Source organism: Cavia porcellus, unplaced genomic scaffold (genome assembly GCF_034190915.1).
Source record: "Cavia porcellus strain 051 isolate PalLab524CR breed Dunkin Hartley unplaced genomic scaffold, mCavPor4.1 scaffold_14, whole genome shotgun sequence".
Lineage (NCBI taxonomy): Eukaryota > Metazoa > Chordata > Mammalia > Rodentia > Caviidae > Cavia > Cavia porcellus.
Window position 1 is genome coordinate 65,699,234 of NW_026947497.1, and position 19,351 is coordinate 65,718,584.

Genomic DNA, 19,351 nt, shown 5'->3' on the forward strand with positions numbered 1-19,351 from the left:
TGGAATGTATTTTAGTGCTTAATGAACTGTATTGCTTCTGTGAGGGGATGTGGAGGAGATCAGACGTCTATTTTTAAGGTCCTAACAAGACCAAACTGTTTTTGCAGTGATAGGGGAAGCAGAAGAGAATGAAACAGAGATTTCAGGGTAGTGCAGTGCTGGTGGCAGTACCATTCCTGTTGTGGCGTTACAAGTGCATGAGAGATAAAAGGTCTTGGGGGCTTAGGAGGTTGGCAGCTTTTTTGTTTTTGTTTTCTGAGGCATGGTCTTGCTCTGTAATTAAGGCTGGCCACGAACCCACAGCGACCCTCCTGCTGCAACCTCCCAGGTGCTGGGATTACATAGGTATGTGCTCCCACACCCAGCAACACAATCCTGGGAGTACAGTACCAATAATTACACTGAGGGTTAAGGCTTACTCAGTGTAGACAGAATGTGTGCTCAGCACACGTGAACCCCTCAGCCCACAGTAATCTTCACCGTGAGGTTTAGGTGTAAACCACAAGAGAACCATTCTAGGCAGAACCGGGACTATAATCAGCCTGTTTATAAATAGCATAAATTTGTTTATGGTAGGTGCTTCTGGTTCATAAATACTTTTTTAATTAGCAAGATATTTAGCTGGGCATGGTAGTATATGCCTGTAATCCTAGCACTCGGATGGCTGAGACAGAATCATTGTGAGTTCGAGACCGCCTGGGCTACAAAGTGGACTACAAAGCCAGCCTGAACTGCATAGTGAGACCATCTCAGACAGGGGGGGAAAAAAAAAAAAGCAAGATATTTAAAGGTATTGCCTTTTTTCCCTCCCTTCCAGTACTGGGGATTGAACACAGCCTACATAGTAAGTTATGTCATCAACCCTTTTTAGTTTTTAGTTTGAGATAATTTTTTCATAAATTAGTTGCCCAGACTGGGCTCAAATTTGGGATCCTCCTACCTCAGTCTCCCAGAGTGCTGAGACATGTGCCACTACACCCAGCTGAGTATTAGGCCTTAAAGTATCTGGAAAACATTTCCTGTTAGTGGTTTTAATTAGGTATTCACTACTCTGTGGGTTTTGTTTGTTTGTTTTTGGTACCAGGGATTGAATTCGCGAACTTGCACTTGCCAGGCAGGTGCTTATGCTGCTGAGCTAAATCCCTGGCTACTCTGTATTTTAATTCAGAGTATTGTCTATAATTGTAATTTGTCTTACTGTTTTTCTTCCTTTTTCCTCTTGTTTCTCCCTTTTCCACTTTAGTAATGGCAACGTTGCAGCTACCAGCCACTAATTTAGCCAACCTGGCAAATTTGCCCCCAGGCACAAAACTGTACCTTACCACTAATAGCAAGAATCCTTCCGGAAAGGGGAAGCTGCTGCTGATCCCACAGGGAGCCATCCTGCGAGCGACCAACAGTGCCAGTGAGTCTACCCTTGTGACTGGCCTGGGGCTCTGTGGTGTTCTTCTCTCCTCGGGTGGTGGTCCTTACCTCTTCCAGCAAGTTTTCCATATTCCCTCGTGCTAGCATTTGTTCACATGGGTGTGACTGGAAATGGGCGGTGGCATCATTGTCCTGGGCTCCCTGCTCGGAGCTGAGACCGTGCTCAGCGGAGAGGTGTAGGATAGGAGCTGTGGTGCTGGCCTGCAGCCCAGGCATTTTCCTTTTGCTGGGTGTCCAGCATTACCTGAGGGGAGGTCTGTCTCCTCCCAGGAGCTGGAGCCTATTTCTATTTTAAAGGACGTGGCATGGAATCTTTGTGTGCCGTTATGTGGACTTTTCTATGTTTGCTAGGCTGGGAGCTGGAAGGGGAAGTAAAGGTTCTCCTGCATGTGTACATCTTCAGTTCCCAAGGATATCAGTCCTGTAAGCCTTTGCTTGGGCACACAGAGAACACCAGTTTGGGTTGTCCATAAAAGGGAAGAGTAAAACAGATGATTTATTTCCCCCTGAATCAGAAACAGAACAGTATAGCAGCCAGGGTCATTAAAAATTAAGCAGCCTTGCCAAATGCAATATAAGCTGGCCACTATTGTTTATGCTCTGTGATAAGTCATTGCCACTCTCTTGGTCTGGTATGTTTTCCACGTCCCAAAAACAGTGGAATGTCAAAAGGTTAAGTGCAAAAGGACAATATAAGCATTCCAAAATTCAACCAGGAAAGCAATTTAGGATTTTATGATAGGCTTATGTTCCAAATAAACTATGGGAAAGGAATTTCCCCAATAATAATAATCAGGGCAATTGAGGTGAGGTAGGGTGAGAAGTTTGGTATTTACAGTCCAGGTAGCTTATCTATGTGACCTCATAATATATTATCACGTACCACCACCAACATTATCAGAGCAGAAGTAGGCTTTGAGATGGGATTTGAAGAGCAAAAAAGAGTAGGATCCTGGAGTCATTATAAATGAGAGGTTCTGATTAAAGAAAATAGCATCAGACTCACAGTCTCCCACAACCACGTCTAAAGACTTATCAAAGATAAACCCTTTACTGTACCTAGAGCGAAAATGCAATCAGCTACCACTCAGTAGCTGAATGTTCCCTCCAAAATGCTTAGGAGCAGAGGTATTGCAGATTGCAGCTTTTTTATTTGCACAGACTTTAGAAGTTGACCATCTCTGATCCAAAATCTGAAGTCTCATAATGCTCAAAAAGTTGGATTTCAGGTTCCAGGTTGCACATGCTCAGTCTGTGAATAGATTCTAGCCTCATTTGCAAACTCCAGGGAGTTTTACTCTTCTCACAGGATAGACAGATTGCTGAGGAGGAGAGGGAATGGTGCGGGAAGGAAAGTGTGTGGACCCATCTGCTGATTCTGGTGACCCTTTGCTTGACCCTTTGTGTGATGCACTTGTTGCACTTGCAGGCCTGCAGTCGAGCTCAGCCACGGCCAGTGCTGGTGGTGCAGGTGGAGGTGGTGGAGGAGGTGGCAGCAGTGGAGGAGCAGCAGGAGGAACCCAGAGCACTACCGGCCTTGGAGGGATCTCCCAGCACCTGACTTACACATCCTACATCCTCAAGCAGACTCCCCAGGTCTGCTGATTTGTGCCCCATCTTTTAAATCATCATGCTGTCTGGTGATTGCCTTTAATTACAGTTGATGTACTGACATTTTAGCCATATTATAAATACATATTATTTGGGGGTTGATTTTTTTTTTTTTTTTTTTTGAGAGATGAGGAAACAGATTCCTGGAAGGCCACAATAATTTATCTATGATATTGCTGCTATGTTAATGGTGGAGCTTCAGTTTAAACCCAGGTGTTTCTGCCTCAAAGAAAAGTTTCCATTATGTTCATTGTATCCCAGATCTGTGACATGATAAATACTGTTAGTGTACAGCTGGGGTTTTGTTCTTGGAAGGACTTAAGCAGAGCGATAGTGTCAAGTCGTGGCATTTGACTTAGGTTGGATTCAGTGATTTTGACAGAGTAGCTACAGAATGAAGAGGAGACTACTGTAGCTTGCAGCTTGTACTTTGTGATTTAAAGGTCAGAGCAATCTGTTTGAATTTAATAAACTCCTGGAATTGTTTGTTTGCCCCTGTCTTAGGGCACATTTTTAGTTGGCCAGCCCTCACCCCAGACGTCTGGAAAACAGCTAGCTGCTGGATCAGTGGTCCAAGGAACACTGGGAGTGGGCTCCTCTTCTGCACAAGGGCAGCAGACATTGAAAGTTATCTCTGGACAGAAAACCACTTTGTTTACACAGGTAAGTATACCTGCGCACACTCCTGACACACCTGCACACACCCACACAAACTTTTGACACAGGGTGGTGGCACCGACTGCACATGTATAGCTTGCACCTTAACACTCACAAGTTTAGAAGAAATCAAGATTACATAAGAAAATGAACCACAGAATAGCATAGAAAAATAAGAATGTTGAGGTTTTAGAAAATATAAGCAGAATAAGAAAATAAGGCTGGAGGTTATTCAGATAGACACAGTGGGTTCCCATACAGTTAATAAGGTGTAAGTTTAACAGAAGCAAAACAAAAACCATGATCAGTTATTTTAAAAATTACACTGTGTAAAACAACAGTACTTCCTTAAAAGGAATGGATTTCTTAATACTCTTTTTTAAAATTTCTCTGATGGGCCTTCATAGAAGAGACCTTGAGTAGTGTTTAATTACAGTGTCTTTGCAGTGAAGGTTCTGGCAGGCACGGGGCACCCTTCTGCATTTGTTCTGTGGTGCTGAGGATCAGAGCCAGGGCTTTGCACATGCCTGGCAAGTGCTGTACCATGGAGCTGGACTCTCCACCCTTGGGGCACGTATCTATGGCATTCTTTGGTATACATCAAAAAGACAGAATTTTGGTTGAGAGAACATCCTAATCGGCTCTACGACGATTCCTTTGTTAGATCTACACACTTAGCAGTTGAAGCACAAAGATGCAGGAGGACACACTGCAGTGTGACACCATCCCCTGGGCGTCTACATGTCATCAGCGTTTCTCTGAAGAGGGATATGAGACTTCTGTCAGATACGCCTTCTGTGTCTGATGAGCTGATCATGTGTTTTCTTTTTTTCTAATTTGTTAATCACACTGGTCGATACTGGTTTTTTTGTTTTAGAAAATAGTAGTACGTGTTTGCAGATGATGTTTACATCGTCTTAGGGAGGAGGCAAGGCCACAACACAGCGTGGCTCTAAATTCCCTTCCCCTCCCACTCTGGTCTGCTTCTCTAAATCCTTTCCCCACTGTCATTCTTGCTACATTTGGTTCATGTTTATGACATACAATTTTTACATGTATCATGGGTATTTGGTGCGTGTAAGGGACACGTCTTACATCTCTATCCTGCGCCCACTTCCCCTCATTCTCCCAGGACCCAGCCATCTACAAAAGCTCATCTTTGTTCTGTGACTCATTTATTTTGCTCTTGATTTCACCTTACTCAAATGAAAGATATCAGGTGATATTTTTTTAATGACTTAAGGAAATGTATTTTCTTTTTTGTTTGTTTGTTTGGTTTTTTGGTGATACCAGGGATTGAAGTCATGACCTCAACTTGCCAGGCAGGTACTTAGGCCACTGAGCTAAATCCCCAGCCCAAGGAAATGTATTCTGATGTCTTCAAAAGATTTTTTTTTTTTTTTTTAAAAAAAGATCTTTATTTTGTGTGTTTTTTTCCCATTGGTACTACACACACACACACATACACACACACAGACACACAAAATCACATTCATCATAGGGAATTTGTACCTGTACATGATATATATATGTATATATATATATTTTTAATTTTTGATATAAGGTATCATTACGTAGTTCTGGCTAACTTTGAACTCCCTATGTAGCCCAGGCTGTCCTCAAACTTGCCAAAATCCTCTTGCCTCAGCTTCCCAAGTACTGAGATTATAGGCATGTACCACCACACCTAGCTACATAATATATCTTGATTCTTTTTTCCCCAATCTCCTTCCCTCCCTTCAACCCTTTGCTACTTATTTAAAAAAACTTTTCCATTTTTACCATACGGTATTGAAGCTTATATGTCTGATTTGTGTCATTTAGCGTCACATTTTTCAAGTTTATTCATTTTTTACAAATGTCTCATATTTACCCTTTTGTAGCTGAGTTGTACTCCATTATACAGAAAGCCTAGATTTCCATTCTCCATCCGCCTGTTGGCATAAAGAGACTGCTCCCAGGATATAGCTACTGTGAGTTGTGCTGGTGTGGGCATTGGCAAGCATGTATCACTGTGATGTGTCTCTAGCTCTTTTTGGAAGATACCTAGAAGGTTTGGGTCAAACGGAATTCCTAGTTTCAGTTCTTTGAGAAATCTCCGTGGTGATCCCAGAGTGGTTGTACTAGTTTACACTCCCATCAGCAATGTAGCAGTGTTCTTTTTTCACCACAGCTGCACCAGCATTTTTGTTTTTGTCTTCTTGGTGATTGCTGGGATTACAAGTGTGTACCACCACACCCAGGGCAATGATCCTATCATAAAGAATTTGAATTGAAACAACACTATTAGTCTGTTTTCTATTGCTGCAACTAAATACATACACCTGAGTAATTTGTAAAGGAAAGTGGTCTGTCTTGCTCTGCGTTTTGGAGAGTGAAAGCCCAGGATCAGGTGGCCGTGTCTGCCTGGCCTCTGACAGTGATCTGTGGCTGTGTCTCAGCTCGGAGGCGGCGTGGTGGTAGGAGTGCAAGGAATGAGGAGAGGTCACACGGCAACACAGGAAGCCTGGGGGCCTCCGGCCAAGCTTGCTGTGTTCTAGCAGCTCACTGATGTGTGCACAGACTTAACAAATAGTAACTTGAAAATGCATTCATTTACTTGTTCTGAATTAGTAGTAAGGGAAGAGTAGAGATCCTAAAATTGAGGCTTGTAGAAAGTACGTAGGCTTCTCCTGTGGGTCTCGATTAGCAGGACTTCTTGGCTGTGTTCTCAAAGGTAGGTGAGGAATAAGTTGAGCCTTTTAACCTGGACACCACTGCTACTTGCACCTGTTCTGTTTCTGCAGGCAGCTCCCGGGGGGCAGGCGTCACTAATGAAAATATCCGACAGCACCCTGAAGTCTGTGCCGGCCACCTCACAACTCTCAAAGCCTGGCACCACGATGGTGCGCGTGGCAGGAGGTGTCATTACAACCGCTGCTCCCCCCACCATGGCCCTTTCTGCAAACGGGCCTGCACAGCAGGTGAGGCGCGGAATCAGTGTGGCGGGAGGAGCCTAGAGACCATGCAGGTGGGATGAACATCAGAAAGCTGCCAGCGGGCGCACCGGTGTGCCCACAACACCGCCTTCTAAACAGTCGAAGTGGGCACCCGCCTGGCACGCTTCCATAGTCTCAGCACGCCAGGGACTGAGGTGGAGGGTTGTGAGTTCAAGGCCAGTCTGGACTACATAGCAAGAGCCTGCCTCTAAATGAATGGATCAATAAAAACTTAAAAATACATTTAAAATTGAAATGTAATTTACATCCATTAAAATTTACCTCCTTATATTACACACTTCAGGGAGTTTATTGTGGTCACAGGCCTGTGCACCTCTCACCACCATCTGACTTGAGAATAGCTTTTATTGTCCCAAAAGAAACCCATAAGGCAGCAGTCACTCCCCAGTGCTCCCCTCAACCCTGAGCACCACTCACCCTTCTCTCCTCACTGATCGCCTGTTACAGGCTTCTCATTAAACATAGTCACAGACCATGCAGGCTTTGAGTCAGGCTCCTTTTGTATAGCGTAACATTTCCAGGTCCTCAGTTTCGCAGCATGTCATGTTCCACTCTTTATAGCTGGACAGTATTCAGTTTTATGGATAACACTGCATTTTGTTTATCCATTTATCAATCAATAAACATTTGCATTGTTTTTTACTTTTTGACTTAGGAACATTTGTGTGCAGGTTTTAGTATAAACATAATATTTTGTTTTGCTTTGTTTTGTTGAGACAGGGTCTCTGTATAGTTCAGGCTGGCCTTGAATTCACTGTGTAGCCCAGACTGGCCTCAGACTTACAAGTGATCTTCCTTCCCGCCTCAGCCTTCTGTGTGCTGGGATTATAGGGGTGTGCCACCATGCATGTTCTGTTCTTTTGAGCTTTAATTATCAGCATCTCGGGGGAGTGAGATGTATTTCATTATTTTATTTTAAATTTTGATTTAAAATTCCCTGATAGGTAATGATATTGAGCCTCTTTTCATGTACTTACTAAGTGATATTTATATATTTTTGGAAAAATTACCTATATGCTTTGTCTGTATTTTGGTTGGCTTGGCCTTTCATTGTAGAATTGTAGGAATAGGATGGATGAATGGATGGGTAGATAGGCAGATTTTTTTTTTTTTAATTTTGGCATTTCAGGGTATTGGACCTGAGCCTCATGCCTATATGCCTGTTATCCCTGAGCTGCACCTCCAACCTTGTTAAATTTTCATTATGAGACCAAGTTGTCCAGGCTGACCTTGAGCTCATACTCCTGCTTCAGCCTCTAAGTAGCTGGGGTCACAGGCATGTCCCACTGGGCTTATCCTGGATTTGTGATACAGGCCTCTTACCAGATGTGCAAAGATTACCTCCTACTCTGAATTACCCTTCACTTTCTTGATGGTGTGTTTTGAGTTAAAGTTTTTAATTTTGCTGGGCTTTGTGGCTCACACTCTGGGAGGCCAAGGCAGAAGGACTGCAAATTCAAGCCCAGCTGGCCAACTTGGTGACATAGTAAGACCTTGTTTCAAAATTTAAAAACAGACGCAAGCATGGTGGCCGATGCCTGTTTCCCAGCACTTGGTAGGCCGAGGCAGGAGAATTGCTGCATTCAAGGCCAGCCTGGGTTACATACCAAGACCCTATCACAAAAAAAAAGCAAAACATGTAAAAAAGAGCTGTGATATGAGTTAGAGCAGAGGCCATGGGCTCAGTCCTCAGTACTACCACTAATAGTAGTAGTATAGTGGTAACAACAACAACAATATTTAACTATTTTGATGTAGTCCTACTTATGTTTCTTTCATTGCCAACTTTTGGCATCACCTCTTCTTGTTGCCTAATGAAGGATCACAGACTCTTAGCCTGTGGTTACTTCTCTCTCACAGTTAGGTCTTTGATCCATTTTGGGTTGACTTCCTATATGGTGTGCGGTGGGGACCAAGTTTCATTCTTCTGCATAATGCCCAGTAGACCCAGATAATTGCTTTGAAAGGACTCTTTCCTTCTGAATTGCCTGGGGACTCAAAGACTTTCAGTCTGCCCGCTTGCTGCTCCAGCTTCTGTACCCCAGCTCCGCCCCTGCCCCGCCTGCTCTCAGGTCCTGCCAGTTGCAGTTCCTCTGCATGCGTGTTCTCTTGTGCCCAACTCTGTATGCTGTCCTCTGCAGCAATGCTCTGTTCTCCCACTTCCTCTGTCTTGCCTCTCGAAGTGTCCTCTGCAGTGCTGCTTATCTTACCTGAAGCTTTTCCAAGGCCCTCTCTGAATCCTCATCAGTTGTGTGTGGGGGCACCACGCACCTGTGGCTGCTGTAGTGCTGGCCACACAATGACCCTCTCCTATTTGGCGCCTTCCATCCCTAAGGAGCTGCCATGCAGATGGCTCTCGGATGAAAGGTTAGACTTTAACATATTGTAGTGAGATTTTCACGTCTGGTTTTATTTCATTGAAAAAATGATTTTATTCTGAGAATGTTCCCCTACCTTTTTTTGGTGCTGTAATAACCTTTTATAGTGATAAGTAGTGAATTTTTCTTAAGTTTTCTTAATGTGGTAACTTTAAAGTGTAGGACCCACCAGGTAGAGAAGCTGTCCCTTTCCAAATGGTATAATGTCCCTTGGGTAGGTGGAGCCACTTAGTAGTTTGCATTTACTGTGCTGCTTGGCAGGCACTGCTCCGAGTAGGTTACGCTGTTTTCTTGTTCACCGCCTCGTCTCTGGCCCTGCGGGCAGCAGTCGGAAGGAACAGTGCCCAGCTCCTCAGCCGCTGCCGGCTCTGCGATGAAAACTGTGGGGCAGACCCAGGTGTGTGTGAGCCAGGCCGCCGTGGGAACCTGCAAGGCCGCGGCTCCCGCTGTGGTCAGCACTGCATCCCTGGTGTCCGCCCCGAGCCCTGTCTCTGGGAAGGCCACCATGTCAGGTCAGTTGCTTCGCATTATTTCTCAGCTTCTCTTTGAAAGATCTTAAACATTTTAGTAAGCTAATAAAAACCCAGAGCTGGGCATGATGGCAGACACCTGTGATCCCAGCTACTTGGGAAGCAGAAGGATCACAGGTTCGTGGCCAGGTTGGGCAGCCTAGTAAGGCCTGGTCTCAAAATGTAGAAGAGGCTGGAGATGCAGCCCAGTTGTGGTGGAGTCAGAAGCAAACAGTAATACAAACTCTGCAGTTCTAGCCTGAATAATATTAACATGATATAATAAAACTTTAGCCACCTGGGACCCTACCTACCATGCACTTTATTGTTTTAATAATGTAATTTTATGCAAAGTTAAGAGATTATTCTTTTTAAAGAACCTTTTCTTTTTTTATTAACAATTAATTTTGAATGGAACTCATTGCAAAACAGCATACATTTCTTTGCTCCCATAAATTCTTAGGGTATTTCTTTGCCTACACTAAGCAGCTCCTGGAAATGTACCTTTTACTTTGAGTAACATGGGAACCCCGAGGCCAGATCGCCAAGTTTAAGCATCATGCTTCAGCCCGCACGGGGTGAGGCTGATGACACCTGCCTATGGGGTGGATCACAGGAGCCTCGGCGTACCTGTGTGGATGCTGTCCAGTGTAAATCACTGCTGCTGTCGTCTCCTTCACTGCCCTCCTTGTTTTTGGCTTGTAATCCCTCAGGTACTGTTTTAAAATCAGAAGAGCTGTGAAAACCGAAGGTTATCCTTTTCCATAAATAATTCTCACAGCAATGTCAGGCTGTTGGGAAAGCTCCTGAACAATCCTGATTTCTAGATTGGGGACCTCTGGTTTACCAGCTGGCACTAGTCTCCAGAGTTTTGCTCACCCACACCACATGCTTCCTGCCTTTGGAGAAGTTACAGGTGTTATTCTGAATGTGGCTTCAGACCAAGCCCCTGTGTCTTACTCATTTTTTGGGATAGAGAAAAGAATTAAGTTTTTCCATAATTCCTACTTCCTAGTTAAAATTTGCCATGTTTCAGTATAGTGTGTGTGTTGTGTACTGTTCATTGGAGTGCTAGGCAGTAGAGTGCAGGTAGAAATGCAGGTACTGAATGTCCTCCTCCCTCTCCTTTCCTGATCAAGTGTTAGCATGCAGTAAATTAAGAGTCACTGCTTCAAGTTCTACTTTGCTAAGACATTGCTAGTAAACTTGCTGTGTAATATTTTCAAGAAGGACAAAACTTCCTGTAGACAGCGATGTGTGTGTTAACTGCTCTAAACAAGATCACCACTAGAACTGGAAGAGTGAATAGTAGGAGTCACAGTCAGACTCAGGGCCAGGAGGGCAGTGGGACAAGGGGCAGTGCTCAGCTGCCCTTCTCAAAGGACTCTTAGGGCAGCACAGAGAGTGAAAGCCGAGAAGAGACCAAGGAGTGGACAGTGAGTGGGAACTTTCCCCGATCTCTGTATCAGGGAGCTCCAGCCAGACTCACTGGAGTTTTCCAAAAAGAAAATAGTGAGAAGGAAATGATCCCTGAGGGAAACAGGCATTTCCCCCAGGATTGAAGGATACGAACCTGTGAATTCAGAAGGTGCACTGTGTGGCACAGTGAAGGGAAGATGCCCACACCCAGGCACGATTTGTTCAGGAAATCAGAATCCCAAGAATAAAGAGAAGACTTTGAAAGAGAAAAAGACAATGGGGAATTTTAGAGATTGTGTTACAGTATCACTGCACTTCTCATTGCTGGAAACAGAAATAGCGCTTTTCAAACTTTTAGGGGAAAATTATTTTCCCCTAAATAAGTTTATAGTCAACAAGATAGAGTGAAAGATTGATTGATAAAGATCCGGATGTCTTTGCAATACAATGTATCAGGAAACATTAGCAAGGCAGAAAGCTTACCAGAATGGAGACTGGACAATGGTGAACTAAGAAGAAAGCAGACGAAATCAGCCCAGGAGGCGGCAGAGAGCCGAGTGAGGGAAATTCTGAGGCCGAGGGCTCTGTGGCAGCCAGGGAGGCTCGGCTGCAATGGCTGCAGGTGCCCCCACAACATCTCTTCTGACAGACAGGGCTGTAGATGAGGCATGGGGAGAGTTGTACACACAACTTCTGGAGCTCTTGAAGGAGGTGGGAAAACTTGGGAAGGTTTTGGAAGAAAACTAAATTTTCAAGTAAAATGGGAGGAGATTATTAATTTCAGGAAATAAAACAATCAGTGTGCCATGGTCGGCCTCTCAGTAACAGCAAGGAGCTTCACTGGCAGGTATAGGGAAGAGGGAGAGGAGCCTGGAGGGAGGCCTGGCCCCCGGCAGCAGGTCAGTGGGAAACAGGCACAGCTGACCAGAAGGCCAGCGAGACTCGGAGAGAACCCAAAGTGTTAAAGCGGCTGCTGCTGAGCGAGTTCAGGCTTAAAAGCTGGAACCAGGAGCTTAGTTATAATCCCTTTCTGTCCTTTCAGCTGCTCAGTGTACAGCATTTTGGTAGGAATTTTTAAAACAAAACCTCTCCAACAGTGTGGCTCAGGAAGTGCTGACCTCCTTGACAGGGAGCGTTCCTCGGCTCCAAAGAGTGTCCTAGTGAAAGAAGAAAGTACTTAACAAAAACGCGTCTTTCCCCGGCTTACACTCACTGCTCGCTCTCAGTTGCTCACAGCCACTGCTGCTGTTACTAGGGTTACCGCTGTTGAAGTGTTCCTGTCTGCTGTGCTCTTTCATGGCAAAGGTCCTCTGGAGTTTCCCCACCCCTGGCCTTACACAGATGAGACAGTGAAAACTACCTTTCCTGAGAAGTGAGAGAGGGTGATCCTCTAGAAAGATAGAGAACATCTGACTTTTGAAAAACTCAGGGCTGCCCAGAGATGGGAAATGTAAGTTAATGCATGAGGACAGGTTGGAGTACGTTAGATGTGTAGGGACCAGATTAAAATGGACTGTGAAGAATTTGAAGCTAATTTTGAAAGTATTCGTCAGGGAATTGGGAGCCAGGATAGGTTTTTTTTTTAAGTAGTAGAGTTTCTACATCAGAATATGTGGGTTTAAATCCAGTATGTATACATCACAGCTATAGACACAACAGGCTGCTGTAGAAAATATACATGGAGGGTTCAGTGAGCGTGTTAATTTGATCATCTCTGTGCTGGACTTTGGGTGGCTGTTCTGTCCTTTCTGTTTGACCTGTTCATGAAATTTCTTGTATTAATGATGTGGGTAGGACAGGGACAGTTTAAAGATAAATCACTCTCATTTGGTCTTTCATTGTGACATCTGCAGTGTCTGTGGCTCCTGGCTTCCTGTTCTTTATTCACTGACCGTATGTCTGTCCGGGGTGGAAATACAAGTGGCAGAGTGCCACCTGTCCTCATTCCGCCCTGTCTTCCCGTTTCCCATAGGTTTGCTGAAAATTCACTCCAGTCAGTCCAGCCCACAGCAAGCAGTCTTGACGATTCCCAGCCAGCTCAAGCCTCTCAGCGTGAACACCTCCGGCGGGGTGCAGACCATCCTAATGCCTGTGAACAAAGGTGTGTCCCCACCATGAGCCTGTCACCAGGCGCTCTGGGAGAAGCTCGTGCTCTTGCAGTTGTTGGTGGCCCTTGCCTGGCGTGGCTTGTCCTTTTGCTTCTGGGCCGCAGCCCTGGAACCTTGAATTCCAGGGCTAAAGCACAACCTAAATAGTGGATCATTTCTAAAGTTGAGTCAGAGAGTTTAATTTAATGCCTTTTGATTTTCTTCATCTACTGAAAAGCCTCCACTTCCACAGTTGAGGGTATGTATAGCTCAGTTAGCCCAGTGCTAATAATAAAGAGCCAGCTTCTCAGATCATGGTATTTGAAAACTGTGATAACCATTCCCGGTGGCTTGAGATTGATCTGTTTGTGAAGATACGGGCCTGCCGGTAGGAATTAGGACATTTCATTTAAAAACAATTTCTGTCTGTCTTTTATCCTCTTCCTTTTTTGCCCTTTTTTAGTGGTTCAGTCATTTTCTGCCAGCAAATCTCCCACCATTCTGCCTGTGGCTTCCCCAGCTCCAGCTGTGCCCAGCTCTGCTCCAACAGCTGTTACCAAAGGTAGGCCACGTCTCAGCATGCTAGTCCCGGAGCTTTATCCAGGGTATTACTGTGATCCAAGCCCTTTGCATTTTCACCATCAACAGATAAGTACTAACTGCTTATCTAGTAGACATGAGATTGAGAGAAATGCAGGATGATTTTTCCCTCCAGAAATTAATAATTGGGTTGAAGAGAATTGCAGTAAATAACAAGCCATGATTGATAGGTGGTCTGGAAAGTGCTGAAAGACAGCCGTCCATGGTATCTGGTTAAGATTGTCAGGGTATAGAGGGAGCGGGATTTTGTGTGGGCGTGGATTTTACCCCAGATTTGAACTCAGGGAAGCTTCTTCCTGTGGAGAGGTCAAGCAGTGTGGCGGGTTGAGGGAACAGTAGAAGCAAAGACTCAGAGGGCGCCTGTGGAGAGGTTGATCAATTAGGGTCTCACTAGGGAAGCACAAATTGACAGAGGAGCTCTGAGCAAGGACCAGGTTGGCAGCCTGCAGCGGGACCTTCCTGACCATAAGAATAGTCCAGAATTGGGGCTAGGGATTTAGCTCAGCGGCATAAGCACCTGCCTTGTAAGCAGGCAGTCGTGAGTTCAATCCCTGGTACCGATAAAAACAAAAAAGACAAAAAAAAAAAAAAAAAAAAAAAAAAAAAGAATAGTCCAGAATAAAGTAATTCAGTGGATCAGAGCAGCACGTTTGCCTTCTGTAACATCCAGAATGAGAACTATTGTGGGCTTGGGTTTCAGGCCCACCGTGGATCAGGCCCTGCTAGCTGCTTTGGATGCTTGCATCACAGTGCTTATTCCAGGGCCTATGCAGGGCTATTATGTCCATTGTGCAGATGAGGATTCTAAAGATGTACTTCCCAGGTCTAGAAAGTTAGAAAGTAGTGAAGTTGGAATTGGAAATCGCATCTTCCTTACTGAGCTGGACTGCCTTGAAGGTATGTCTGGGTTCCCTTGGGCAAAGGTAGATCTGTTGTTTACTAAATGACAAAGCAGGGTTTGGTGATCAGGGTTTGCCTGGTTTGGCACTGACCATGTTCCCTCATCTACATGCTGTCCTCTGGCCACAGAGTTTAGTTCCTGCCGAGGGAACATGGCCCGCACCTCTAAGCTGTTGACTGAGTCGTCCCATGTAGAGAAGTGTCCCATATTAGAAGGAGCTCGTGACAGTGTTGGTGCAGGCTGGACCAGTGCTTCTCGGAGGGAGGGGCCTGGCCTGACCCACCTCACACAGATCCTGATTGACTTTTGGATTAGGCCAGAGGAGCTCTGTTTTGATTTTAGCTGGAGTAAACTGTAAAATATGAAAATAGTGAAATATGAAAATACTCTGTACCGTCTGGTGAGCTGGTAAGTGGACAAACCTGGGTGAGCAGCACCCCAGCCAAGGCACAGAGTTTTGCGTGGCCCGTACTGTCCCGTCCCCTTCCATCCCCAGCCTCCGCTCGTCATTTCTGTTACTGTAGATTGTCTAGTGGCCATGTGACTGGTGTCTGTGAGCATTCTAGCTGCTCAGTGCTACATCGTTCTGCTACATAGTTCTCTGGGAAACACACTGAAGAAATCCATCTTTTCTCCTGTCCGCAGACATGAGATTTGTTTCCAGTTTAGGGCTGTTATGCATAGAGTCTTGCCATGTAGTTCAGGTTGGCCTTGAACACTCAAGAGTCCTCTTGCCTCAGCCTCCCGAGAGCTGGGATTATAGGTGTGCAGCGCCATGCCTGGCACATGCACATTTTTGAGAGCGTAGTTTCACTGACTTAGTAGAGGAGCTCCCCAACCTGAAGTTGCTGTGACTATGTACTTCTGTGATTGTCAGATGCCACCTGGAAGTGAGGAGGCTTTGGAACGGGAGAATCTGAGCTTTGTCAAGATTTCCCTGTTTCTAGAATTACTAGGAGTTTAGGAAATAGTACTTCTCGCAGGGCAGTTATCAAGGTCACTTAAGTCAGCATAAATAGGAAAATGACTTGAATTTCTGTCTACTAGCTACAACAGTTAGGTAACACAGTTTAAAGAAAACATTTACAGTAGCACCAAAGATACCAAAAATCATTTAATAAAAATTTAAAAAGCTAGGACAATCTACTAAAAACGACCTGCTACACATTCATGATAGAAATTTAAAAGATTTAAATAATGTGGCTATAGCATGCTTTATTGGAAGATTTGATATATTACCAGTTCTCCCTCCAGAAAGGTATGGATTTGACATGGTTTTAACCATACTCCCTGTAGTGCTAGCATGATGGTAGAGTGGGAGTGTGTCACGGAGTACATTTGTGTATAGAAATCCAGTAGTCTAAAATGTGTACAGGAATACAAAGATTGCCAGCCATGGTGGCATACATTTGTAATCTCAGCAGTATGAGGCTGAGGCAAGAGGATCACCATGAGATGAAGGCTACCTGGGCTTGGTAGTCCACTCAAGGCCAGCCTGCACTACCTAGGGACCCAGACTCAATACCTACCCCTCTCCCCTCCAAAAAAACCCCCAAACACAAAGACCTAAAATAGCCAAGGCAGTCTTGAAAAACAAAAAAGCAGGAAAATTTTACCAAACACATACAAGTACAATACAGCACTTGAAATAGTGTAAAACTGGCTCGAGAACACATAATAAAACAGCAGAGAGTCCAGAATTCAAGCTGCACATAATCGTTAACCTGGTTTATGATGAGTTCAGTACGGAAAGGAGGTCTTCTCAGTAAACAGTGCTATCTGTTTGAGAAAGCAGGGAGCCTTGTCTTTACATAAATGTGGACATAAATAACTTGAGTTGGATCGTAGCCCCAAAGGGAAAGGCTGATAAGGAAAGTGGAGAAGGAAATACAGGGATATCACCGCGACCCCCACACAGTCTCAGGTTACCTGGTTCAGGGCACGTGTCAGGGAGGTGTGGAGCCCTGGTGTTTGATCAGAGAGTGCTGTCTGGGAGAGGACGGCGGCCTCTACCCGACACTCGGCTGTCTGCTCATCACTAGATGCAGTCCAGGCGGGTTCCTGTTACTGCAAATGCTTGGCTCTAAGTTTCAGGTTTTAGACATAGTTCAGGCTTTGAAACACAGTGTTTGTATACAGAGAAATATCTTGGCATTTGGACTCAATTCTAAACGTGAAATGTATTTATGTCTCACGTGAACATTGCCTGCAGATAATTTTATGCAGTATTTTTAATTTTTTACATGAAATAAGAGTTTCACGTTGTGGAGTTTTTCACTTATTGTATCATATTGGTGCCCAGAAAGTTTTATTTTGGAGAATTGCAGATATTCAGATGAAGTATGGTCCACCCATAATACTATTTTTGTTTTGTTTTTATATTTGTTTTTTTGAGACAGGGTCTCACTATGCAGTTCAGGCTGGCCTTGAGCTCACTTTGTAGCCCAGGCTGGTCTGACCTTGGAATGATCCTCCTGCCTCAGCCTCCAAAGTACTGAGATTATAGATGTGTGCCACCACCCCCAGTTTCCATCCTTAATGTTAAACCGTGATTCACTTGTACATTTCCAGGCACAGCAGATCTGATTTTTGATCTCTGACTGTGCCCTAGAGCACTGGCACGTTGCTAACAGTCGTAAGCCTGCAGGGAGAGGCCGTCCCACCAGGGCAGCTGCACGCAAAATAGTGTGGCGCTGTCCACAGGGGCAGGTCCCCATCCGAAAAGCCTTTTGATTGTCCTGGCTGTCATGTGCCTTCGGGTACTTCTTCTGTTCTTCCCTTTGTGCTGACCTCATGGTGACCAGAGCCCACTGGTCCCCAGCTGTGTCCCCACAGCAGCTGGAGTGATTGCAGGGGTCTCTGGCCGCCGGCAGGCCCCCCAATCACCAGCCCTAACCGCTCCTCTCTCTTCCCTCTCCCTTTCTCCCTTGCAGTGAAAACTGAACCGGAAGCCCCTGCACCCAGCTGCCTGTCGCAGGAGGTCCAGACAGCGGTGAAAACAGAAGAAAGTTCGGAGCTGGGCAGCTATGTCATTAAGTAATTATTGTGGTCCTTTCCAAAGGTGCTCTGCCTTGGGTGATTCTGCGAAATTAGACCTATGAGCCCTGGGGAGGGCACAGCCTGCCCCAGGCATTGAAAGTCTGTGTAGGTGGCATCGTGGTTTAGGGGCAGCCCCAGATATCAGCCCCTGATATCAGCCCCTGATGCTTCCTGCGGGTTACAGCTTCCCACCGTGGGATCAGGATGGGAGATGAAATCCAGGTTTCTCTCAGTCCCTCAGCCCTGATCACTTTCTATCCACACACCTGGCCACTCTTACACAGCTGCCTCCTCCCAAGCTGTTCACAGGGCAGTACGCACCGAGGTTCGGCTTTGGGTGCAGGCGGCACCCCAAGTAGCCTGGAGCTATTACGTGCTGCGGCTTCTCTGATCCAGCAGCAGTTGCCTTGTAAAGACATCTAAAAAGACTTTGTTGCTCTTGTAAAATGCAGATTGAACACGGTGATGCTTCTGACATTTGCCAGGATCTGTTCACTTGTTTTTCCTTTAAAGTTTTACTGGTGCGTGCTTGTGATATATAGTGATTTACATTCTTGTGGGGAGTTGGCGTGTGTGTCGCACTTAATCTTTTCCCTCCCCTCCCCGCCCTGTTTGTTTACTCTTGACATTTTCTATGAGAGCGAGCAGGGCCGTTCCTTTATAAAGGCTGTCCTAGAAGGAAGACATCACGGTTTTATTATCCTCAGGGAGTGGCATTGGATGTGTAGCTGTGTGTTACTTGTGTAGCTGCATGTGTGGGTTACAAACTCCCCTGGGTATTTACTGCCTCCCTTCCCTGTCCCCTTCTCAGGATAGAGCACTTGGAGACGATTCAGCAACTCTTAACGGCAGTGGTAAAGAAGATTCCATTAATCACTGCAAAAAGTAAGACAGTTATACTGAATATATGCTTATGACCTGCTTAGAGTATTGAGGAGTGAGCTCAAATCACTTGGAATTGTAAAATTATGATCTTAGGAGTCTTAGCTAGAGATAGCTCATTTTCAGGGGTTTTATAATTCACAATATTTTGGTCATTCAGTTTATTTTCACTGCTTGATGCCAAAGGAATTTTTTTGCATTTACTTCTGTATGTAAATTATGAATTGTTACTGATAGGGGTTCATGAACAACAGTATAGGAATCCAAATAGCCAAATTGATAAATTTGGAATTTATTAACTGAGCTCAGGACCACTTGTATATAGACTCCCCTGGTTCAGGGTCCAAACAAGTGGCCCAGAACTGAAAAGTTAGAGTTTTTTTTTTTTTTTTTTTTTTTTTGATTGGTACCAGGGATTGAACTCACGACCATGTGCTTGCAAGGCAGGCGCTTATGCCGCTGAGCTAAATCCCCAGCCCCAAGTTACAGAGTTTTTAAAAGAGAGAATCACAAAAGACATCCTGTTGGAAACAGTTTAGATCGAATCTTTCATTAATTTTCAGTTGACACCTGTATCTTGCTTATTTTGTTGAGCAGGCTAATTTTTCTCCTATAGGTACAGCTCATTCTGCTTTTCTCATGGGACTTGTACCCTGAGTAATTTTCCATTTTTCTGAGTCAAATACAGGGCACTAGTTAAATGCAAGGCTCACGAGGGCATCAGTTATGCTAAGCCACAACAGTTACATATGTAGTTAAGTTCTCCATTAGCCGCTGCTGTTTTTTAATGAGGAAAGTAAGCAGCATTTGCCTCCTGGTGCAGGGCCTTCTGCGTAATGCCCAG

At 44.9% G+C, this 19,351-nt stretch overlaps 1 protein-coding gene across 5 annotated transcripts in view; it reads left to right on the top strand.

Annotated features, from left to right (window-relative positions):
* Yeats2 (YEATS domain containing 2) overlaps positions 1-19,351 on the top strand; it is an 85,663-nt gene that overhangs the window by 58,472 nt on the left and 7,840 nt on the right. For 2 of the 5 annotated variants that reach the window (XM_063261120.1, XM_063261121.1), the window contains 9 exons: positions 1,244-1,405; positions 2,855-3,021; positions 3,541-3,699; positions 6,480-6,656; positions 9,396-9,582; positions 12,971-13,099; positions 13,549-13,647; positions 17,520-17,622; positions 18,437-18,510. In XM_063261120.1, coding sequence (XP_063117190.1) covers positions 1,244-1,405; positions 2,855-3,021; positions 3,541-3,699; positions 6,480-6,656; positions 9,396-9,582; positions 12,971-13,099; positions 13,549-13,647; positions 17,520-17,622; positions 18,437-18,510 — 1,257 coding nt within the window. Of the gene's footprint in view, positions 1-1,243; positions 1,406-2,854; positions 3,022-3,540; positions 3,700-6,479; positions 6,657-9,331; positions 9,583-12,970; positions 13,100-13,548; positions 13,648-17,519; positions 17,623-18,436; positions 18,513-19,351 lie in introns of those variants that run through there. The other 3 variants (XR_010051611.1, XM_023560265.2, XR_010051612.1) reach the window with 3 other exon arrangements.